The sequence below is a fragment of the Phyllostomus hastatus genome, unplaced genomic scaffold (genome assembly GCF_019186645.2).
Source record: "Phyllostomus hastatus isolate PE091 unplaced genomic scaffold, TTU_PhHast_1.1 phas_scaffold_555, whole genome shotgun sequence".
NCBI lineage: Eukaryota > Metazoa > Chordata > Mammalia > Chiroptera > Phyllostomidae > Phyllostomus > Phyllostomus hastatus.
In genome coordinates, this window is record NW_025334036.1 from 11,513,316 (window position 1) to 11,536,304 (window position 22,989).

The 22,989-nt window shown below is 65.2% G+C and overlaps 2 protein-coding genes across 12 annotated transcripts in view; one reads left to right on the forward strand and one right to left on the reverse strand.

Annotated features, from left to right (window-relative positions):
• Positions 1–11,891, forward strand: part of FAM189A1 (family with sequence similarity 189 member A1) — a 189,937-nt gene extending 178,046 nt beyond the window's left edge. For 5 of the 7 annotated variants that reach the window (XM_045824756.1, XM_045824757.1, XM_045824758.1 and 2 more), the window contains 6 exons: positions 753–913; positions 1,703–1,838; positions 4,843–4,918; positions 6,667–6,885; positions 8,273–8,332; positions 9,238–11,891. In XM_045824756.1, the coding sequence (XP_045680712.1) occupies positions 753–913; positions 1,703–1,838; positions 4,843–4,918; positions 6,667–6,885; positions 8,273–8,332; positions 9,238–9,545 (960 nt within the window). In that variant the 3' untranslated portion in view covers positions 9,546–11,891. The remainder of the gene's footprint in view (positions 1–752; positions 914–1,702; positions 1,839–4,842; positions 4,919–6,666; positions 6,886–8,272; positions 8,333–9,237) is intronic. The other 2 variants (XR_006784031.1, XM_045824761.1) reach the window with 2 other exon arrangements.
• A 143-nt stretch (positions 11,892–12,034) lies between these two features.
• APBA2 (amyloid beta precursor protein binding family A member 2) overlaps positions 12,035–22,989 on the reverse strand; it is a 76,962-nt gene continuing 66,007 nt past the window's right edge. For all 5 annotated transcript variants that reach the window (XM_045824752.1, XM_045824753.1, XM_045824755.1 and 2 more), the window contains 7 exons: positions 21,003–21,089; positions 19,365–19,550; positions 16,548–16,727; positions 15,720–15,932; positions 14,886–15,005; positions 13,546–13,686; positions 12,035–13,376 (listed from right to left, as the gene is read on the reverse strand). In XM_045824752.1, the coding sequence (XP_045680708.1) occupies positions 13,305–13,376; positions 13,546–13,686; positions 14,886–15,005; positions 15,720–15,932; positions 16,548–16,727; positions 19,365–19,550; positions 21,003–21,089 (999 nt within the window). In that variant the 3' untranslated portion in view covers positions 12,035–13,304. The remainder of the gene's footprint in view (positions 13,377–13,545; positions 13,687–14,885; positions 15,006–15,719; positions 15,933–16,547; positions 16,728–19,364; positions 19,551–21,002; positions 21,090–22,989) is intronic.

Sequence of the window (22,989 nt, forward strand, 5' to 3'; positions counted from 1 at the left end):
TAAACTCACTAGTGGACGCTGCGGGGCTCGGGGGTGGTGGCGGGGGTAGGGTGGGTGGCATTTCCCGAATTGATTTCACTGTAGAAATTTGGGAGGCGACAGAGACAACCACACTGAAGGTCTGGTGTTTTCTCATGACTGCACTGTAGGAGGTGCTGTCTTTTTTCTCTCCTTTTTAAAAATCTGATTTATTTTAAAGCAAGGCCGGAAGGGGAATGGAGTGGAAAAGAGAGGGATTGAGAAACATTGATGTGAGAGAAACATCGATCCATTGCCTCTTGCACGTGCCCCAACTGGGGATCAAACCCATGACTCAGGCCTGTATCCTGACTGGGAATCGAACCTGTGACCTTGGGGTTTGTGACATGATGCCCAGCCCTCTGAGCCACTCCGGGCAGGGTGGCAGTGCTGTCTTAAACTGTGGACATGAGACACCTTCGGCCCATGGGCTCTGACGGTGTCAGATTCAGCGGTGGGAGTGGAATCCAGGCCCCCCCCCCCCCCGGGCTGTGCTTCCCCTCCGACAAGAGGCCTCCTGCGCCACCGCGTGGGAAGCAAAGCACACAGAGGCTCCGGCACTGAGGCCTTCCCCACAGAGCCATCATTTTAAAATGTGTGTTTAGCCACCGAGGCCTGACTGTTTAAATTACGCAAGTTCCAAATTAAAGCTTATGCGCCATTAGCGCCATTAGTCACAAACCGCACGAGGTGTCCCCGGTAATTCTGACTCTCTCTGTCCATCCCCCCCTCAGTTCCTGCCGCAGAGGGCGCTCTCCACCAGCCCGGCCTGCGCGACCCCGCACGGCACTGTCCTCCACCAGACCCTGGACTTCGAGGAGTTCATCCCGCCTCTGCCCCCGCCCCCCTACTACCCTCCCGAGTACACCTGCACGCCCACGGCCGAGGCCCACAGGTACGTCTGTCCACCAATGCCTGTGCCACGTGAGGGGGGCCGGGAAATACCCTTTGGGGGAGAGAGAAGTGGCAAAGGTCTCGCCATTTTCAGTGGAGAACAGGAAAGCAAGCTACGAAAGCATGTTTTTTTTTTTCCCCATCCTCACCTGAGGACATGCTTACTGATTAGAGAGGAAGTGAGAGAGAAACATGGGTGCGAGTGGGAAGTATCAATCGGTTGCCTCTGGTACGCCCCAGACCAGGGATCAAACCCGCAACCCAGGCACGTGCCCTGACTGGGAATCGAACCCACGACCTTTCGGTTTGTGGGACGATGCTCCAACCAACCGAGCCACACTGGCCAGGGCCACGAAAGTTTGCCTGGGGAACAGAGCAGGGCCCGGAAGAGAATGGCAGCTCAGAGATAGAAGTTTCTGTTGGCATCTTTGCAGACTCATGAAACAGAAACCCAGCCAGCCAGCCAGAAGCGGCTCCGCTGTTTCCTTAGGAAAGAAACCCAGAACCACTACTGAATGACCGTAAAGTGCAAATTTTAATGAAAGATGGAATCAGCTGTAGGGTCATTTTAATTTGAATGGATGGGGCCCTCGGGTTGACCGAAAACAAAAACGGTGCTGTCTTTCCAGAAAACAAAAGCTAACGCTGTCCAGTGAACTAGGCTTTTCTTTCCCAAACACAGTGGGGGTGTGAGGAGGGGGCTGAGGAGCCAGCCTTGTGCTGACGGCTGCGAGAGAGGGGCTGCAGCCCCTTCCCCCAGCCTGACCGCCCCGCGGCTCCGCCTCCGCAGGGGCCTGCACCTGGACTTCGCCCCCTCTCCGTTCAGCGCCTTGTACGACGTGGCCATCCACAGCCCGGGCCTGCTCTACCCCGCGGAGCTCCCGCCGCCCTACGAGGCCGTGGTGGGCCCGGCCCCAGCCAGCCAGGTGAGAGGACCCGCCGGCTCCCTGCGCCCAGGAGGCCAGGCCTGCAGAGTGGAACCTGCAGAGGTTCCGGCAGCCTGGGGACCCCGCCCCAATATTTGTGCCTCTTCCCCGTGGCCCCCTGCAGGGGGGTCCGGGGTTCCCACCAGCCCATGTTTGGGGATACTGCCCAGACGTTGCTGGCACAGGTTCCAACCGTGGGGCTCTGGCCACAGACACCCAGGGGACTCTGGCCTGTCCTGGCTCCGAGTCGTCATGGTCACCTGGTGGCGGAGGGATCCGTGGCCCTGCCCTTGGCCTGGTGTGCCCAGCCCACAGTGGGTCCTGGGGGGGGGATAAGTGGGCGGAGCCTCATCTGTGAAGCGGGCATGGAGCAGGGTGTTTGGGACTCAGCACATCGTAGGCCCCCAGTCACCGAAAGGCACCTGCCTGCCTCTGGCACTCTCATCATCGTCACGGTCATTGCTGAATATCGAAGGGCGCCGGCCAGGGCAGAGAAACACGGATGCCTGGGAGCGTCCCACGGCAGCCAGCACAGGACAGGGCGGTCAGGGCCGTGCGGGTGGCCCTCGGGGCGGCCTCAGGGGTGGCGAGCACGGCGGTCAGGCTGCACAGGGACGTGTGCGGAGAACTGAGGAGACACTGAGAGCCGGGCCAGGTCGGGCGGACGCCAGGCAGAGGCGACCCTGCGGCCACCAGCGAGGTCCCCGGGGGCCCAGGCGCGCACGCCTTCGGGCTTCCCGGCAGCCGGGGAGTGCTTCTGACCCACGTCCCTTCCCGGGTCACCTCCAGGGAGCGGTGCTGGCCGCAGACCCGGCCCAGGGCCTCCCTCGTCACCCCTGTCGCTGCCCTTTGAGATCCAGTACCCAGATGGCGGATGGCAGTGCCTGCCCTTTGCCCAGCCGCCCCCCTGGGGAGGTGCTGCCCCTCCCCCCACCTCTGCAGGTGTGGAGGGGTTTACACGCCCACAGTAGGGACAGCGCCTCCAGAAGCCTCAGCGACGGCTGCATCTACAAGTGCGGTCCCGCCCTGTGGGCAGAACGTCCTGTGCAGGGGTGTGTGGCCACGGAGCTTCCTGAGAGAAGTGGGGGAGGAGAGCTTGGCTCACTTATCTCAGTGCCAGTCGGCTTCTGTTTTTCTCAACCCCCACCTGAGCATGTATTTATTGACTTAAGAGCAGAGGGGAGAGAGAGAAACATTAATCTGAGAGAGAAAACATCGATCAGTTGCCTCCTGAACCCGCCCTGACCGGGGATTGAACCCGAAACCTTGTGGTGCACGGGGTGACGCTCCAGCCCACGGAGCCACCCAGCCAGGGCCCAGTGGAAGTTCTAGTCCCGGTACCTGGTCAGAAGAGACTGTCCGGGAAAGCAGGGGGCCTGTCTCCTCAACAGCCCGTCACCCGCCCTCCTGCCAGAGCTTCATCCTGAGCCTCTGTTGCTAAACTCAAGTTTCAACTTAAATTCTGGGCCACAAAAGTGGGTATTTTTTTCTCCACCATGTCCACTGTCTTTATATTTAATGAAAAATGCCGGACGAACCGAATAGCTGTTTCTCCCCCCGCTTTTGCACGGCTCTGTGGCTTTGGACATCGGGGAAGGCCAAGTTCAAACGAAACCTTCGCTCTCACCCTGCTTGCGAGAGCTGCTGGGACGCACCTCCGGGAGCCAGGCGGTCTCCTCCCAAAACCACCCTGGGCCGGGAGCCGGGGGCGTGCCCCCCAAACCTGAAATGCAGCCCGTTACCTCCCGGCCCGGCCCGCTAGGCGTTCCTCTTGTTCTCTCCCTGTCGCTTTATTACCAGGAGCTTTCTCTGGGGTAGCGATTGTTGAAGTCACTACCCACCCCTGCAAAAATCAATTGATCAATCAATAAAGTCAAAAGGAGGTGAGCTGTGGGAGCCTCCATGGAAGGGAAACAGAGCTCAGGGCGCTGTTCTCTTCTGGGGGGATTTGGAGGGCGCTGTGGGCAGAGATTTCCAGAATTGGCTATTGGCACGGAGCGGTTTTGGTAAAAAGGGAGGCGAGTGCTCGTGCAGTGTTTCGTGTGTGATTGGGATCATTTTAGGTGGTTCTCCCCCTTGGGCACTGGGGGCACGGTCACGCCTGCCACGGACGGCGGCACCCTGGGAACGAAAGGAGAGGTGGAGACAGACCCCGGGCCGGTGCCGGTGCCTGTGGGCCCCTGGAAGTGGCAGCAGAGGCAGCGGGCACTGGCTGGTCACCTGGCCTTCCCCGGCCGTCCCCCAGAGCTCATGACCTGCAAGAGTGTCCCCAGAACGGGCCCAGAATAGCATGAGGATTGAGCTTTTTTTTTTTTTTTGACCAGAGGCGAGGACAGGCCCCTCATGTTCCCGCGGCCTCTCTGGGCTTAAGGGGCCCACTCACTGGAGGAGGGAGCTGCCCGAGCGCCTTGACTGGCTGCCTCCGGCTGCATTCAACCCGGAAACCCCACCCCCCCACCCCCTGCCCTTTGAACTTGGACGCAGAGCCCCAGCTCAGCCAGGGGGGCGGCCTTGGGGCAGAGACCCAGGGAGCAGACGGCCCATGCGAGTGCTGGGTGACTTGGACACCCAAGGGGGCCAAGACTGTGAGGTGCCCACATTGGGTCCCAACCATGGTGGCCCGGAGCGTGACAAGGCCATCACTGTGCCTCTCCTGTGGCCACCGTCTTCCAGGAGTGGGAGCCGGAGGGGACAGTGGTTGAGAGGAGAGGGTTATGCCTGAGGACGGGGACTGTCCCACCTCCTGCCTGCGGTCACTCTGGAGGATGCTGTGCGGCCCCCAAACAGCCCTTACACAAAAGGCGAGGGGCTGAGGGTGCACAGGGCCCTGGAACGGGCGTGTGCTGGTTGAACAAGGTTTGGAGAAGGTGCATCCTCAGCCGCACACCCGGCGCCTTTAGGGGAGAAGGGGAGAGCTCAGTGCCCGTCTCTCAGCATTTCCCCGGGAGCTGAGCTCTGAGGCCCACTCCCACTCACCGCTCATCGCCTCTGCCTGTACCCCCAGCTCCCGAGTGCTGACCAGCAGGGCGCCGAGACCAGTCCCCGGCACCCAGGCGCCACTGGAGGCTGCAGCGCCCGAGGTAAGCTTGCCCATCAGCATTGGGAGTAGTAAGTTGAGAGTCTTCACAGGACGCCTCCTCCTCCCGCTGTTCCGCTGGGTCCGGGTCTGACTCTCGCGGGCACGGAGGTCGCTGCCGCCTTTTTGTGAGCCACGTGAACCCCCGAGTTCCCGCTGGAGAAACGTGGCCAGCGAGGTCTCAGAATGTTCTCAGTTGAATTTTTTTAAAAAAATTGTTTTTAATCCTCACCCAAGGATATGTTTATTAATTTTTTTTTTAAGAGAGAAATCAGGGGGGAGAGAGAGAAAGACAGACAGAAACATTGATCGGTTGCTTTCCGTACACGCCCCGACCGGGGACCGAACCCGCAACCTTCTGGTGCATGGGATGGCGCTGCAACCCACTAAGCCACCCAGCCAGGGCAAACTTTGGTTTTTAACCTGGGTGTATGTATACAGACGTACACTCTACTTAAAGTTTGAGCACTTTTCATATGTCAGTTTTTGGTCCATTTTTTACTCCTGCAGTTTCTTCTTCTTGTAGATTTGTTTAAAAAAAAAAAAACACCAAACTAAACATTAAACAGAAATGTGAGAGTTTGTGCAAGAGCAACACTTTTCCGAACATGCCCAGTGTGCACGTGCCTGGCCCCCAGGATGTGCTGGCCATGCCCAGGTCCCCATCTTTGTCGTCGTCGAAGTCATCACGCTTTTCCCGTGTAGTTTCTAGCGCTTACAAAGGCTCTCTCCACCCGAGGTGGTGCATCTGTGTCTGTAGATTTCCTCCTCCTGTTCGTGCGGTGTTTTAGGAGGGGAGTGACTGTCCTGAAGAATTTTTGTCTGCGCACATGTATCGGACCTCCGGGTCACCTTTCTGAGTTTCTACACGGCCGCTCCCTGTTCTGTCCGCAGCATCTGCTGCGAGGGGCCAAGGCGGACAGTGAGCGGGGCAGAGAGAACGGGGTAGGGGACAGCTGCTTGGGCCCTAACGGGTGAGCGGGTTTGCTGGGGATCTTGTTCAAACAGACTCGGGGTCTGTCCTCTCCTCCCCTGGGTGCTACTCCGGAGAGTGAGGGGTGAGACCCGGCCCGTGCGTCGTCACAGGCGGACAGTGGTGCTCCCACATTTGGCAGCATCCGAGTTCCCTGTGGGCCTGTCCGAGCCCTGCCAGCCAGGTCCGCCCGCAGGGTTTCTAGGGGGTCTGCCGTGCTGGCACATTTTCAGCCTGCTGAGGCCGCCGGCCCTTCAGCTTGGAGCACCAGGCAGGCATCCCCAGGGCAGGTGGGCAGGCAGGCAGGTGGGCAGCCGGCCCCACCTGCTGACCAGGGCTGCACCCCCATGGGGGGCATAGGGCATAGGCTCTGTGCCCACCAGGCCTGGCTGGGACCCCTGGCGCCCCCACCTTTCTCCGCACCGGCCCTATTTGCCCAGCATCCTGTTGCCCTGCTGTCTGAACTCGGGGTCTGCCAGGGGCTGCCTGGGTAGGGCTGTGTCTGGCGTCTGACTTTTAGTCACCGTGGGCTGTGCAGTCCCACCCACATGCCTCCCAGAATGATTCTTGGGGGACGGTCTGGTCCCCCAACCTTCCTGCACCACGGGGCACCTGTTGCCCTGCTCAGTGTCACCTCTCCCCCTGTAACTGGGTGTGTCCCGGGGAGGGCTCCACCTGTTCTGCACCCTCTGCCCCAAGGGGCATGGGGCTCTGTCCCCGAACTGGGTGGCACTGTGGTCACCCGGGCCAGTGCCGATTCGGTGTCCCTTGCCTTACAGTGACTGCCAACAGCACGAGCCTCTCAGCATCTGAGGGTGTCACCGCACCAGACCCAAGCCACCTGTCCCCTGATGGCCCTGCGGGTGCCCCGCCACCAGTCCCCCACCCCAGCCTCGCATGCCCCGAAGGCCCTGACCGGGGTGCACGGGCACGTCTGGGTGCTAGTCGCGTGACCCGCTCCACCAGCGACCCCACCTCATGCTCATCCTGGGCAGCAGGTATGGCTGACACCGCCCACCCGTGTCCCTAGCATGCGTCTGGCTCTGCCCTGGATGCTTCAGGCCTCAGTAACCCCCAAGAGTCGAGGCCTGGCCCTGGGGGCCCTGCCCAGGGGCCACACTGAGACCGTGGTCTGATGTTCTCCATCCCCAAGGCAGGTGGGCAGTCTGGGGCCCCAGCTGCTCTGGCCCTGGAAGGGAGGTGGGAAGTTGGGGGTGATGGGCCCATGGGGTCGGGGAGCCAGGCCTCAACATGAGCCTCCAGGCGCACACCCACCTGGGGCCCAGGAAGGGCAGGGAGCCAGGCTATGCGTGGCTATCAGCCTAGCTGGGGTTGGAATCATGGAGTGTGCAGTGTCCCCCTGGGGCTGTAGGGCGTGACCCAGAAGCCCTGTGCTCCAAATCCCAGGAATTCGTATTTTGCACCACGCCCGGGCCATGTGGTGTGGGGGTTCTTGCGCCCCTGAGGTTGGAGAGCCCGCACCTGGTCCTGGGTCGCTGCTGTGGGTGGAGACAATGGCCGTGTGTTTGCTGTGGAGATTGGTGGCCTTTGTCGCGGGACTTTGTCACAATGTGGAAGTAAATGACCCCAGGGGAAGTCCGGTGGGTGCTGGACCAGCCTCACCTGAGGAGCTGTCTTGCCCCCCTCAACCCTGGATGGCATAGGCCCCCGGAAAATTGTGTCCCTGAAAGGGGTCGGGAGCCCGCAGAAGTCGGTCATGGTCTGGACACGCTTGCTGTTGCCCCTGCGGCCCCCGCAGGCCGGCAGTCCTGTCTGCCACGACCCCCCCCCCCACCCCGCCTTCGCAGCTCCCACAGAGAAGCCCCGCCCCAACCGGCCCCTCTGACGCTGTGGTCCAGGCCCAGCCCCTGCCCCCAGAGCAGACTGGAGCCCAGGTTCACTCCCGGAGGGGCAGGAAGGTCCCCACGCACGTGGAGCCCTGCTCTGTGGCCCCGACAGCTCTTTGGTCTACCCCCCTTGGTGACATTGCTGTCCTCAAACCAGGAGGTGTCAGGGATGGTGAGAAGAGGTGGTATAGTGACGAGTTGTCTCAGCGCCACCTTTGCGTCCACCACCCCACACTGTTGCCAGTGGGATGGTTAGTGTTCTGCACGGCAAAGGCCTGTGTCCCCCGAGGCCCCGGGAGGCCCCCAGACTCGAGTGGTGCCCCATGACGGGTCCTGGCTGCTTTGTGGCCCTGGCCTGCTGCGCCACGCCCCGGGTGGGCCGGCCGAGCCTTCTCTGCCACGCTGCCTGCCCCGTGGCGGGGCGCCCTCTGCTGGGCTGGCATCGCAAGTGCACGTCTCAGCCTCGGGAGGCTAGGTGTGGCGTGACCCGGAATTTCCTCTTCCCTTCTGGGCGTGCGCTGCGTGCTCTGTGTCGAAGACGATGCCTGCCGCCACCAGGACCCTGACGCAGGACCGTCTCCGGCTGCTCTGGGGACCGGTGAGACGCTTCTTTTCTAAAACAGCGTGACACCTGCTGTGAATCGGGGGCAGCGGGGATGCTGGGGGGTACGACTGGTCATCCAGCTCCTCACAGCGTTGACCAGAAGCAGGGCCCCACTAGCCCCGCCCACGTGGGACGCACCAGAGGCTGTGAGGTCACACGCACGCGGCCGCATGTTCCGCCTTGCGTGCTTGTGAGGCTCTGCCCTGAGGGGCGGTTGTCCCCACCTGCGGGGTGTCAGGGTCTCGTGCCCAGCGGTCGGGCTGGCTGGCTGCCACCCGGAAACGCCCAGCCCACCAGCAAGCGCTTCTATCGTGGGAGTTGAAACGGGGCGAGTCGGGCTTTGATCTGGTTTTGGCCAGTAGGCCGCCGCCGTCTGCCCACCACTGGCTGCCCCTGGGAAAGTGGAGACCAGCACTCGTCCGTGGGCCCTTGGCCTGGTGGGCGCTGGGAGGGGCCCTCAGATCTGCCCGCTGTGCGCGGCGGGGCTCTCACTGAGCTCTGGCCTCCAGGCAGACTTGTCTGCAGACCCCATCAGACCAACAAGGGTGAAGGGCACAGAGCCGGGAAGGTCGAGAGGGACCCCGGCCCCCCGTGAGCTCGAAGATTCTAGCAGAGAGGGGTCAGGAGGGGGACCCTGCTCTACATGGCCCTTCTCCACCTGTCCAGCTCCGGGAAGCTGCAGCCCCCTAGTTCAATCCCACCTTAGCTCAGTACTGAGAGGGGCCAGGCCCCAAGGGGGACAGAGGGGACACAGGAAGCAGGGATGTCCCCGTCGCCAACCCAGGACCCGAAATCCTAGCATGCTTGCGTCAGCTTTTTAAAGACTATTGAACGGCTGCCTTCTGTGCTGTTTCTGTTCCGGCCATTTTCAGGTTTTTATCTTTTCCCTTGGCTTTTAGTTTCCCGGTCTCACTCTGTCGCGCCTGCCTGTGCCCGTCGGCACCGGCCTGTGCCTCCCCTGGAGCCAGATGCCTGGAAAAGCCAGCAGCACGTGGTGCCGGAGGCCTCACGGGTGGTCTCCAAAGAGCGGCCGCGCTCGGCGGCGGACGGCACAGCCCATGCAGACGCCAGGGTCTCGGTGGCTAAGTTTTTGGAACACGCCAGCCACGCCCTACCCCCCGAGACACGGCACGCGGCAGTAACGTCCGAGGAGTGCCACCGTCCACGCGGCTGCTCTGGACCGGGTGTGAAGCGGTCACCAGTCTAGACGGGGCCTCGGACAGGCGGGCAGCAGAGCAGCCTTGCTGGAAACCAGTGCGCGTGTGGGGAGAGGCCGGCGGCCCAGGGGGCCACGGGGTGGCTTGGGGGCTGCTGCTGCCGCTCTCAGTTGTCTTCCTGGGGGTGACGCAGAGCAGGAGGGTCCTCTCCTGTCCCTCGTGGACTCTACGGTTGTCAAGCAGGCGGCACTTTGCACTGATCGGCGCCACGAGAACCTGGTGGCAGGTGACAGTCACGGAATGGAGACACAGTGTTTTCAAACCCAGGGCCGTGGAACCCGGACTCCCTTCACCCCCGACCCCCGTTTGCCGTGGCATTAAGGGGACGGGGGTGACATCCAGTGACAAGGCTGTGTTCCCGTGCGCTGTTCTCCCTGGGTCCTCAGCCTCGCGTCTGCGCTGGGCCCACGCGCCGCCCGAGGGACTGTAGGCTGCCGCGCGCACCACCGTAGGGAGGGCCTGCTGTGGCCGGGCAGTGACGGGTGTGGCGAGGGGTTTGTGGGAACCCCCTGTGGAGTGCCACCCCCTGTGGAGTGCCTCCCCCTCCAGCGCCCTCTGCACTAACTGGCTCAAGTGCTACCGAGCAGCGGATGCACGTCACTGAATTCAGAGTCGCGAGCCCTGGTGAGAAGCCCACTTTCCGGGTTTTCTCGGTGTCCGGGGGACGAGGCCTGGTGTCCCCGACCTGTGCGTCTCCTGAGAAAGCGGGTCTCTGGGGGCCCGGCCGTGTCTTCACGCGCACACATCTACCGGGTCGGGTCTGCGGGAGCAGGCAGGCCCAGCCTCCTCTGGCCGGCAGCTGGGGCACCTTGAACTTGGGCACTTCGGCAGCACTAGTGGTGGCCACTGCCCAGCGGTAGCCTTGGAGCACTTTCTGCAGCCAGGGGCACGCCTGCAGCTGCACCACCCACAACAGCCGCCACCAGCACCTGGACCTCCGCTGCAGCCAGTGGACCCTTGGAGGGACAAGGCGACGAGCCTTGGCAGGAGGAGGGCTGGCCGGTGCCCGCTGTGCTTGGTGTCCGTGTCTGTGTCCTTGGAAGCTGAGGAGGGGACGCTGAGCCCCCTGTGGCACCAGGGACCATGGAGGCGGGAAGGACGCCGCTGTGCCCTCAGCAGTGGGCACTTGGACTGACCTGTCACCGCCGCCCACGGGCAGGAGAGCCGGAGCTGTGGGTCCCGCCTTCTGACGACAACCAGACAGGTGGCCCGGAGGTAAACTTCAGAGCACTTTATTCAGATACAACACGGGACACTTTACTGAGAGGATGACACGGGAAGTCTGTTCTCTAATTTTCCTCAGTGGAGGGCTTTTCAAGTCCCCCAAAGCCAGTCCCTCGGCGACGTTTCCAAGGGGCATCCCCTGAGGTCTGCCGGCAGCGCCCGACACCCTGGTCTTGGGGGAGGCCCTGTCCGGTGCCTCCTGTGTCCCAGGGTCCCTGGGCCGGGCCCCCGGGGGCTGTGTGCTTGGCGGCCAGCCCTGACCCCTCCCACCCCCACCTCTCGGGCTCGCCCCAGCACACTGTCCCTACTGAGCACCGGGGTGAGGGGACCCCCAGGAGATTGGCCTGGTGCTGTCATTTGCTGCTTCTCCCTCCTTCTCTGCCCTCCGCCCCCGCCGCCCCTTAAAGGCAAAGCAGGTGTCTGGCCGGAAGCCCACGCTCCCAGCCCCTCTGGGGGCCCCGCCCACAGCCCTCGGCTCAGGTCTGGGTTTGCGCTGACACAGCTAGGCTCCCCCAGCCCGGGTCCCTTGTGGCCTGAGGGCCCAGGCTTCTGGGAAAGGTCCTGGGAAGAGGGGTGCAGTCAGAACAGGCCGGGACCCCACTCACCGGCTCTGGAACCCTCAGCCCTGCTCTGCTCAGCGGCACTGGGAGCCGGAGCCCCGGACCACGTGGGTGGGGCACCAAGGGATGGCTGACCCCCACCCGCAGGGACCCCTGTCTACACAGGCCTGGGTGCTCTCGCGGCCCCCTCCCATGACCCAGAGGGGAGGACCGCAGCCTGTGTGAACTCTATTTGACCCCGGCCTGGGGACGGGGAGACGCTCTGGGGGTGGGGGCACTCCCTCCACCAGGGCCTCAGGTCCCCCCCACGGCTGGCCACCACGGGGCGAGTTCCCTGCCTGCGAGAAACCGAGTCACGGAACGCTCATTTCAAACGTACGTTTGCCCCTCCCCTGCCGTATCGCTTCACAGATGCTGCTGTCGAGGCACAATTTACAGGAAATGGTTTCCAAGCCCCAGGAGGGCCATCGGTACACTGGAAGGTTGTATTTATTTAATGTACCTCAAGGTGTTTTCACAATGGTCGGTGTTTTAATAAAAACTCTCTCCGGCCCCCGTCTCTCTGAGGTCTCAGTGGGGCAGAGACGGCGGCTCAGCGCCCGTGGGCCCTGCAGGGGAGCCGGGCCCCGGGGCGGGGAGGGCAGGCGTGCAGCCTCCCAGCTCACAGATGTGGACTGTCCAGCGTGTGTGGTTGTGTGGGGCCCCCACCTCCTGGGGGGCGCCACAGCAGGGAGTGCGGCCGCCCGAGGCCCCCAGGCTCACACTCAGCCCTGCCCCACGCCAGGTGACCCCGGACCGAGACAAGCTGTGCGAGAGCCGTAGAGGCCCCTGGCGCCCAGAGGCTGCCCAGACCTGCAGGTAGGGAGACCGCCGGGGACGGCGGTCCGCCTGTTACGTGCACCCACACACGCACACAGACACGCGTATGCACGCAGCACTCCAGGGAGGAGTGTCCATTTCACCCAGGGTGACCCACGTGCAGCCGGTCAGCAGCCCGTCTCACTCCGGGGACACTGGTGGGCCGGGGGGCAGGTCCGGGCCCCGTCACCAGGACCAGCCTGCCACTGGGAGCGCCCCCTCCCTGTCTGTGGACACACCAGCCAGGCAGACGGCTCCTCATCGTGAGTTCGCGTTTATTAGTGACGTGAGCGAGTCTCCCGAGGGCGGCTGCATGCAACACACGGGTCGTCCTGGGACACGGGGGTCCTAGCGCTTCAGGGTGGTAAGGCTTTTTAGTCACAGTGTATCTCCCAGGCCGGGGCCAGGGCGGAGACCCGGGCAGCGTGGTGTCCGCTCGTGCCGCCCCGTGGGGCCGTGCTAGGCTGGCGGCGGCGGCGACCTGCACGCGCTCCAATACTGGCGCCCGGGGGTGGTGGAGGGCTGTGTGTTTGGGGGGGGCGCGTGTGTGTGGGTAGAGGGCCGCCCCCGTGTCCCTGGAGGTGGGGTGTGCCCAGGAGGGTCCAGGGAGCAGGTGAGCTCGGGCCACCTGGAGACCCTCAAGTCCGAAGAGCGGCCTGTCGGAATGCAAAGTGGACCCTGCGGTGGTGTCTCAGGAGCGACAGCGATGCAGTGCCGTGGCTGTCACCCTTTGTGTGACCCAGGAGCGGCTCCTTCCTCCAAGTTCCACACGGTCGCAGCCCGGAACCTCAAGTCACGGCGCCCTCGCTCCCGCGGGCGTGGCAGCGGTACCATCAGCCCTTCCAGGGGCCGTCAGGCACCCCCGGCCCAGCTCCGGGAGCACAGACACGCCACGCCACAGAGGGACCCACACACCTGGTCAGCCGCGAGGAGAGACGGGTCGGAACGCGGTGAGATCCTGGGCTGCTGCGCGGAGACGGGCTCCTGCGACGCTCGTCCGACAGACGTGCCCCTCGTGTCATGAAAAAGGGGGGCAAGGGCGCCCCTCGGGGAGCCAGCCTCCTCGGGTTGGCTGCGGGGGCAAGTCCGGCCCCTGCTCCTCGGGGCCTAGATGTACAGCGGGGTCTCCTGGCCCGTGAGGAGCCGGAACATGGCGGCGGGCATGGTCTTCATGTGGATCTGCCGGCAACGAGAGGCGCACTGTGATCCCCCCTCCCTGCCACCTCCCCCGGCCCCACCACCCGTGGGTGTGCCAGCCCCACCCTGAGGGGTTCCCTCTCCAGGGAAGGAGCACCCACCGTGGTCCGCACCGAGGTGACCCCTTGGACTGAGGGGCCCAGAGCCTCACCTCGCCGACCGAGTTGGACAGCGCCTGCACGATCTTCTCGTGGGCCGTGGCCACCACGCTCTGCCCGTTGATCTCGATGATGCGGTGGCCGACGCGGACGCCCCCTCGCTCGGCGATGCCTCCCCGCATGAGGCTGCAGATCTAAGCAGTAGACTGTCAGGTCAGCTCGCCGTCCCCTCGGGGGCTCCCCCCACCCATCACAGCCACCTCCCATCACCCCCGCTCCCCGGTGGGAGTTTGGGGGCGGGCGTGTGTGGTAGGGACCCGGAGCCACGGGGCCCTAATGTCACAGGGCGCCCCTCTCAGAACGAAGGTATTATCTACTGGCTGGTGCTGTGGGAAGACAGAGGCAGCGAGCGCTGGGCCCCCCGGGGCCTGTCCTCCAATGCACGCCTCGTGGGCTGCGTGCAGCGGAGCCGGAAGTGGAAGAGGCACGCGAGCCAGACTAACTCAGACGTCAGCAGACTCTCCCAGGGACTCAAGGGAGCCTGGCTGCATGGCACAGCGTGGTCTGTGGTCCCTGTGGGCTCAGCCGGAGGAGAGACCGGCCGGCCGGGGAGGCCCTGGGCACTCCCGGGCACAGTTAAGGGCGCACCAGCCTCAGTGCTGCTCCCCGGAGCCAGCGCACCCGCGCCTGCCTGCCTGCTGACACCCTGACCGGTGCACGAGGGTCTGATGACAGCCGGCGGGCGCTGTCCCCAGGGCCAGTCCTGCCCCTGGCCGCTGGGAGCCTCGGGACAAGTGACTTCACCTCCCCGTGCAACAGTGACAGACAGTGTCACTCCCTGACTGGACCAACATCCCTGGCAGAGGAGCTGGGGGCCTAGCCGCGCTGGCCGCCAGGAAACGCAGCGGGGCCCACCGTGGCCAGAGGTGTGTGGAAGTGGGGGCCGTCTGTCACGACAGCCAGTGCGCGCTGACCCGGAGGGACAGACGGGCCTACCGCCCTCGCCCTGCGCCTCTCCCAGCTCCATCTCTGTGCCACCGCCCTCGGGGTCCTCCTGGGGTCCTCCCGGAACCCTGGCCCAGCGCAGGACAGCGAATCTGGGAGCTCCACACTAAAGCGCCCCGGGCTGAGCAGCAGGCTCGGATTTGGGGGCAGACCAACGTGCTCTCAAGTCCCAGGCGACCTCCTCCAGGAAGCCCTCCAGCCCCTCAGCGCCCAGCACGGAGCCTCAAGCTCGGGTCTGAACAGTCGGGCACGACGGCGCACAAATGAGTGCATGGACACCTGATGCCACCACTGGCCGTGTGTGTCCCGCTGTGGCGGCCGAGGTGGGGCCCGCCGCCCTGCACCAGACCCCAGGGTGGAGGCGGCCGAGGCCGGAGCTCGGACTCACAATTCCATTCTGCACGCTGAAGCCCAGCTGGTACTTGAGGTCTGGCCGCTTGATGAGGACCGTGGTGACTGGCGGGCAGCTGACGATGTTGAGCTTCACCTGTGTCTGGTTCTTCAGACCCTGTGAGCACGGGGACAGAGCTGGCTGAGGCCCCCTGTGACACCGCGCACAACCTGCCCCAGCACCCCTGTCCACTGAGTCCCCCAGTGATGGCCCAGTGCTGGCTGGGGTGGGGACAGGGTCACGTGGCTCAGTGAACACTTGGTGTCCACGCCGAGACGTGGCCAGCTGCAGCCTGGGGTTGGGGGAGGGGTCAGGTGCCACGGCTCCCCGAGGCTGCAGCTTCTGCTTGCTCTGTGGGCCGGGTGTGACCCCCGGAAGGGTGGTGACCAAGTGCCCCAGGGCGGCGGCCACCCGAGCCTCCGGCACCGCTGTCCACAAGACCACCCACAGGCCAGCTCATGAGGCCAGGCTCTGGCACCAAGGCCGCAGTGGGGTGGGGACCACAGGGCAGCCCGCTGTGCACAGCACTCCGGGGCCCCCTGTCCGCCCACCCCCGCACCCAGGCTCCGTGAGACCGAGAGTGACCAGGTGCCAAAGCCCCGGGGCCACCGGCTTGTGCCCCCTCCACTGACCCTCCACAGGGTCTGCAGCTGCAGGCTCACAGGTCAGACCCTCAGTGCGGCCCCTCTCGCTGACAGCCCGCCTCCTGGATCCACACGGGGACCCAGGGCTCCTGGGAAAGTCCTGGGCAGACTGAACGTGCCCCCCAGGTCCGGGCATCCTGGGGTCTTCTCCGACCTGCACGGTGGAGGGCGGGGCGCGGGGGCCTACCTTGATGATGCCCTGGCAGGTGGCCAGGGGCAGCCCCACCAGGCTGGTGCCGTTGATGGACATGATCTGGTCGCCGATGCTCAGCTTCCCGGAGCGGGCGGCCGGGCCGCCGTTCATCATGTTGGCCAGGATGACGGTGGGCAGGATGGAGCCCCAGCCGGACTCCACCACCACCACGCCCAGGATCTCGCCCTTGAGCTTCTCCAGCTGCAGCTGCGAGGAGGCGGCGGCAGTGGGGGTGGCGGGTGAGCCAGGCACAGACTGCTGCCTGCCCCTGCCCCACATGGGCCCCCGCCCCACACGGGCGTGTCCGCAGACCCAGCCTGCATGCGTCCAGAGAAGTCCTCCCTCCCCTCGGCTCCCAGGGTCATGCTCTCGGAGCCGCCCAGGCCGCCCAACGAGAAGCCGGCCCCTTTCCCGCATTCAGCAGGGTCACCCCCCACCCACCCATCCCACAGCGCCAGGGCGCATGCGCACCCCCACCCCAGGGCTTGAGCTCCTCCGCTTCAGCAGACCCCTGGGGGCCCCCACTACCAGCAGAGCACCCCGTTCTCCGCTGCGAGCTGCCTCCTGCGCTGCTCAGAAACCTCCCCCGGGTGCACAGCCAGCACTGGCAGGCGCGTTTTCAAGGTCATTAAGGCTGATGGTAATCAGTTTGATTGTTGCAGCAACACCTCATTTCACACACAAGTGCTCCCCTCCCCAGGCAGGAGCGAGAGGCAGGTCGGGCAGCAGCTCAGCCTTCAGCGGAGATGGGGGGCTAGGGGGGGTTCCTGCCACCTCGGCCTGCTTGCGCCCCAGCTTCCGCCGCGCCCGGGTCCGGCTCACCTCCTTGCAGTTCTCGGAGTTGGAGAAGTGCACGAGGTCGTCGTTGTACATCTCCTGGGTGCTGATGATGTCGCTGTACTCCTTCTGGCTCAGGTCCTCGGGGTTGATGCCGTTGGCCCGCAGGAACTCCTGGTAGGCCACGCTGAAGGCCTGGCCGATGGACTGGGCAATCAGCTGGGCCTGCGGGGGGCGGGTGGGGTACCCTCAGCGGCCGGCACGGAGCCAGGCCCTGCGGCCCAGGGAGCACGGCGTGCATGAGAGCCTGCGTGGCCCCCAGGAGAGGAGCTGGGACCCTCTGTGGGGGAAAGCCACCTTCCCACCAACGCCGCTCCCCGGGGGGGACCATCCAAGGCCTGCACCTGCCAGGGCCCCATCCTGCCTGCCCCCCCACACACCCCCCGGAGCTGCTCTGAGCCCCAGAGGCTCCCGGACAAAGCACAGAGTCGAATAAAGCCTGCAGAGACGATACGTCATCTGCCGGACATCAGTGTGGTGCCACTTCCCTCTTGACCGCCCCGTCCCTGGTCTGCACCCCTCTCCTCCAGAAGCACACGGGGCCCGGGTTCTCCGGGAGCCTGCACGCGGGAAGCTGCCCAACCGCCAGTCCATCCTCCTGCACGGCTGAGGCCAGTGGGGGCCCCACGGGCAAGTCGCTCTGCGTCAGCAGGACCACACGTGTGGACGCCTCCGCGTGTCCGACACCAACTGTTGCCGCAGGCATGGGGAGGCTGGCAGGAGGCGCGAGCTGAGGACCCGCACCCCTGGGATGCATTGGGGACCTTCACAGCTGTGAAGCCTGTGACAGCAGGGGACTCTCAGTGGCCTCTCAGTTCCCAGCGGGGCCACCTCCCACCCAGCAGCTCCGGTCTACCCACACCCACCTCCCCAGTGCCACCAAGGGGGCCCCTGCATGGGCACCCCCAGCAAACCCCGGGGGAGCAGGGCCCGAACACCAGTGACAACTCGGGATGGGACCCCACACAGTGTGGCAGGTGCTCGGGCCCCGCACAGAAGGGCAGCAGGCCCCACACAGGCCCTGCGGTGGACGGCCCTGCCTCCCTGAGCAGACCTCGACCACGGGGTGGGGGGCAGACCCGCCCGGTTCCCTCCCCAGACCAGCATTTTGACGTCGCTGCCCTGAGAGGGCCAGCACCCGGGGACGCCACAGCCTGCACACATCTGAGAACCGCCAAGTCCCCACAGACGCTGAGAACACGGCCTTGGGGAGGGCAGAGCAGGGACCAGGAGGCCAGGACCAGCCCTGCCTCCCTGGGGTCACAGGGCTGCTGCTGGTGGCTGTCTGGGCCACGGGCCCGTCTACATCAAGGCACCCGGGCTTGAAGGGTGGTCTGGGAGTGCCCCAGGTGGGTGGGAGTGCAGCTTCCACTGTCCTCGGAACCTGCCTTGGGTCCTGCCGGCACAGCCAGCCCCACCCCAGGACGCTCCTGCAGACAGCGAGGCCACCACCCCAGGGCCCCCCAGGGCGGGGGGCAGCCCAGGACCCCAAGCATTGCTGCACATGCCATTGGCTCCCTGCCCCCAGCTCCCAGCCAGAGCCCGGAGCCTGGCCCCTGCAGGTGGGGACCTTGCACGGCCCGAGAGGTGGCCTCCTGCAGGGAGGTCACCTGTGCCCTTCCCCTCCCCTGGCCTGGAGGGGAAACTAAGGCTGGAAGAGCCCTGCCGGGGCCCTCAATGCTGTCCCCCATTTCCCCCAAATGTCCCATTTGCTGTCACAGGCCAGCCGGGTCCCATACTCTCGCCCCTCACACCCCACTGTGGGCCTTCTCTCGCTCCTTCAGGGACAAGGATGCACCCCCCACCCCCAGCTCTCAGCCTTGTCCCCCCCAAGCTGACGGCGCGGCCACAGCAGCGTCCCCAGCTCGCACCCTCAGCGCGGCGGCATCCCGCAGCCCCTCCCACCAGGTCTCTACACTGCCCCCCCAGCCCAGAGCCACAGCAAAGCGCCATCCAGTGTCCCGGACACCCGCACATGGGGGAGGGGACGGGTGGGCGAACCAGGGGTCTGAGTTTAAACTTCTCCTGTACATGGGCCACGGCCTCAGAGCGCTTCTGGTGACATCAATGTCCCAGCAAGCAGGCTGGTGACTGCCTGTGCCTGCCCTGCCCTCACACACGCCTCCCCCGCGGTGCCAGGTCCCGGACACACACTCCAGTCCGGACGCGAGCAAGAACGCCCTTCCCGCGTGTCCGCATTGGAGGGAGAGCGACATGAACATTCTCCCCGCGGGACGGCCGGCAGCGGCCTCCCGGGGTCCTCAGGCGGGTCCGCCTGCGGGGCCAGCGCAGGGACCGGCTGCAGCACCCTCTCTGTCCCTGTGCTGCCTCTAGGCCCAGAAAGACCTCCCGCCCCGCCCCGCCCCCATGCAAGGCCTGCAAGGCCTTCCGGTCCCTAAGCGAGTCTACCGCCTTTTAAACTTCCGAATAGCTTTTCCTCGCGCTAGGACCTTAAGTGACCTGGAGCGAAAGCAGAGCTAGCCACAGTGGCCGGGCAGGTGCCGACACCGCGTCCCGCGTCCCAACAGCGGCAGAGTGAGCCGCGGCCGCGCTGTGTTAGGAGGGAAGAGGCGTGTGGGGGTCTCTGCCCGCTGCTGTCCCGCACGTCTGACCGCGGTCCAGCCCAGACCCAGCGCCCGACGAACTGGCGTCAGGACGCGACGTAAAGCCGTGCTCCCGCCCTCCGCCAACTCAGAGCTAGAAAACCACCGCCCCGCGGGCCACGCCCCCAGAGACGCCCCGGGTCCCCAGCCCGGGGAGGGCGGCCCCCGCCCCGCCCACCGCGCTGGCGCGGCGACTCACGTCCTCCGACTCGAACACGTGGCACACCATCTTGTACTGCTTCTTCCCCTCCTGCGCGCCGGGCGTGGTCTCGATGCAGTCCTGCGAGGCCGAGCGCGGCATGCGGCGCCGGGCCATCAGCACCACGATGTTGCCGATGTCCGCGATGTAGGAGATGGTGCGCAGGGCGTGGTCCATCATGGTTTCCTGCCGGGCCGGGGCGGGGTCCGAGTCAGGGAGCGCGCCAGGCTGCCGGGGAGGTGGGGGGCAGCCGGACCACTCTGGACGTGAACCTCTGCCCCGCGCACTGTGGCGGCTGAGCAGCATCCCCAGCCTCCGCCCCCGAGAAGTCAGGGGCACCGATACCTCCTCATGATGTGACACCCACAGAGACCTCCAGCCCTTGCGAGACCCCCTGGACGGACGAGCCGCCCCAGGCTGAGGACCAGGCCTTAGTTCACAGCTCCCGAGGGGATGCCCCTGGAGCAGGGTGCTGGGCACGGGCCGTCGTCAGGAGCGGGGGGCCTGCCCCACAGAGAAGCCAGTCCCCACCCGAGCAGAGGCCACCTGTGCTTATGGGGGAGGGTCCCCTCCCCGCAAGGTGTGTGCCTGGCCCGGACCTCCGGCGAGTAGAGGGGACACCTCAAGGCCGGTGCTGTGCATGGGCGCGTCCTTCAAGTGCGCCCAGGCTGCCTGGGCACGGCCAGGGGACACCATGGCACCGGACTCCTACTCAGTTCTTTGGCCCCGGGGGGCGTCACCCGATGGCTTTTGTCCTCTGACACCTCACCCCGCTCCCCACTGACCAGGCGGCCGGCCCCGGCGCTGGCGCTGGGAAACTAATCGCTCAGTCTGTCACGCCTTTGTCCCCGGCCCACAAAAGAAGGCCGGAGTTTCTGCAGCCCCCGAGGCCCCTTCCCACCTCAGAGAATCCGTCTCTGCAGAGAGCACCGCTCCGCGTCTGTCTCCACAGAGCGGGGTTGTTGTCCAGCCAAAGCTATGGGGGTGGGGTGGGGGGGGTGTTGTGGCCACAGGGCCCACATTTCAGGACAAGACACCAGAACCAGACAGTTTGGGGCGGGGGGGCTCTTCACCACCTCCCGATCCCTGGCCACCACGAGAGGTGCCCGAATCCATCTCCAGGTGTCGGGAATATGCTGCTTCTCCAGGACCCACCCAGCTCAGGCCGATGGCACGGCCACTGTCCTCACAGGAGGACGCTGCCCACCCACCAGCAGGGCCACCCGCCAACACGGCTGCCAGCATGGTCACCTGCCAGCAGGGTCACCCGCCAGCAGGGCTGCCGCCCACCAACACAACAGTGGGACAATATGGCTCCTACCAAGGTGGCTGCCAGTCCCTGCTCCGCCCTGATTGACCCCTGTCCCTTCCTCAGCCCTTGGGCTGGTGCTGCAAGGCTGTCAAACCACCTTCCTGCGGCAACTCCCTCGGACACGCTCTCGGCTGGCAGTGGCCCGTGCCCAACAGGCGGCCCAGCACCTCCAAGGGGCAGCTGGGCCACAGCGCAGGACCGCCCAGCCGGCCTCCACCCCGGCCACCCACACTCACCCTGCCCCACAGCCAGACCCGGCCCTGGAGCCCACGTGGGGCGTCGGGAGGCCGCTGCACGCATCCCGACAGCAGCCTCCACACACTCACCTGTGTGTCCGCATTCAACACCTTGATCCGCTGGGTGGAGATGAAGAGGTCCACCTCGGTCAGGGTCTGCGCGTCCCCCTCAGAGTTCTAAGGACGGACAGTGGACACGGTCACAGACCAGGAGCCCCAGCTTGAACACAGCCCGACGGGGCCAGCACGGCCGAGCGCCCCTACGGGGACACGCGGCGTGGGGCAGCCTTCGGGGAGCCGGTGCGAGCGCCTTGGCGTGCGCTCCGCAGCGAGAGAGCTTGGGAGGCGGGGAGCCGGAGGAGGAGGGAGGAGGGACGGCGGGCGGGAGCCGAGCAGGAGGGGGACCCGGCGCCCAGGGCCCGCGCTGCAGCGGCCAGAGGGCAGTCCCTCCGCCCCCCGAAACCGGACAGACTCAGCAGAGGCATGCTCTGCGCCCCCAGACTCCGTGCCCCGGATCTGGGATTCTGCGTATCCCCGGGAAACGGGGGAGACGTTTTCAAAGAAGTTGCATTCCAACGTCAGCATTTCCTGCCAATCGAAGCAGCCAGTCGTGCCCACGCCCCGTGAGCGGGCTCGGTCCCCGCCTTCCGAGCACCCTCAGGGGAGCCAGCCCCCCACCCGGGCTGCATGTGGCCCTCCTAGGGACGCTGTCACGCAAGGGCCCCCGCTCTGTCACCTCCTGGAGTATGCTCACTGCCTGGCCGTTCGTAGGAGCACAGGAAAAGTCCCAGCAGCCTGGGGAGGACTCGGGTCCCCCCCAAGCCCGACCAGTGGGTCGGCGCATCCGGGGGACCCTGATTACTACCTCGGGGCGCCGATGCCATTCGAGCGCCTCTGGTTTGCGATGGGGGGGAGCCATTCTTTGTGGTCACCCAGGGGCCTGCAGTACTGCATCCCCCGCTTCCAGAGAGCGAGAAGCTGTGACTTAATTTCTCGCTGGCAAATCCAGACTCAGAAAGGCCCCTCCCAGCAATTCCTCAAGTCTGGCGGGTGGCAGGCGGCAGCCCCCTGCCACCGAGACAGATCTGCGTTTCTGCTGTGTTCGGGGTTGGGGGGGAGTCTTCCGGGCCGTTGGGCTCGCCACGGGGTGGCACTGCTCTTACACGGCTCTAAAGACGAGAGCATCCACAACATGCCCATGCAAACCAGTCTGCGGGACTGCAGGGGGGTCCCTTTCTCCCCGGTCTTACAAACCGGGTTACACTCCGCATCCGGATGCTTTTAAAGGTTATCTCCTGGCATTTCAGCCCAGATCCTTCTTGGTGAAAAGCAGGTCAGGACGGAAGGAGAGAAGGGGCAGGGGGACTCTGGTTTTCCGTCGTCCTGATGGTTCTGGGGGGAACGTGACCTGCGCTCAAACTGGGGAGCGACCGTGGGAAGCTGAGCCCTGCCTGATGACAGGGACCAGGCCAGGTCACGGTCACACTCTCTGCCGGGACAGAGCGGATCCTACAGAGGGGCCCAGACAATGGGGTGGGCACGTCTGTGGGTGGGGACCGTGCCCCGAGAGTCACCAGTGAGTGTTGGGGGGGTGGGCGCTCTGCTGGGGCCCTGGGCTCAGGGAGCACCTCCTGTGGTCATTCGCTTGGCCAGCTGTGGGCAGATCAGAAAAGGGGTCCTTGACAATGAACTTGAGCACCTCCCTGCCTGGAAGAGGGACAGCCAGCCCTTCACGGGGGGAGATGGGCCGGCCTTGCAGCTGAGGCTGTTCGGAGCCCCGTCTGCCTGCACCCAGACCTGTCGCACTGGGACAGAAATGTCCCCTCAGAGCAAAGGGAGCCCCGGGCAGGGTCCTCTGGCCACACCCCCAGACAACTTGGCTCCTGGCTCGCTGTTCAAGCCAGAAGCCGGAGCTGGGAGCCTTCTCCCACAGGGCACTTGCTACTTCCGGTGCAGGGGTGGGCGGGTGTGCGTGGGGGGCAGTGAGAAGGTGCCCGGCCTTGACTGCATGACCAGGTTTGCAAACGCGGGAGGGAAGGTGGCCGCTTTCTGAGAGTCTGTCCGGACTCCGGAGATT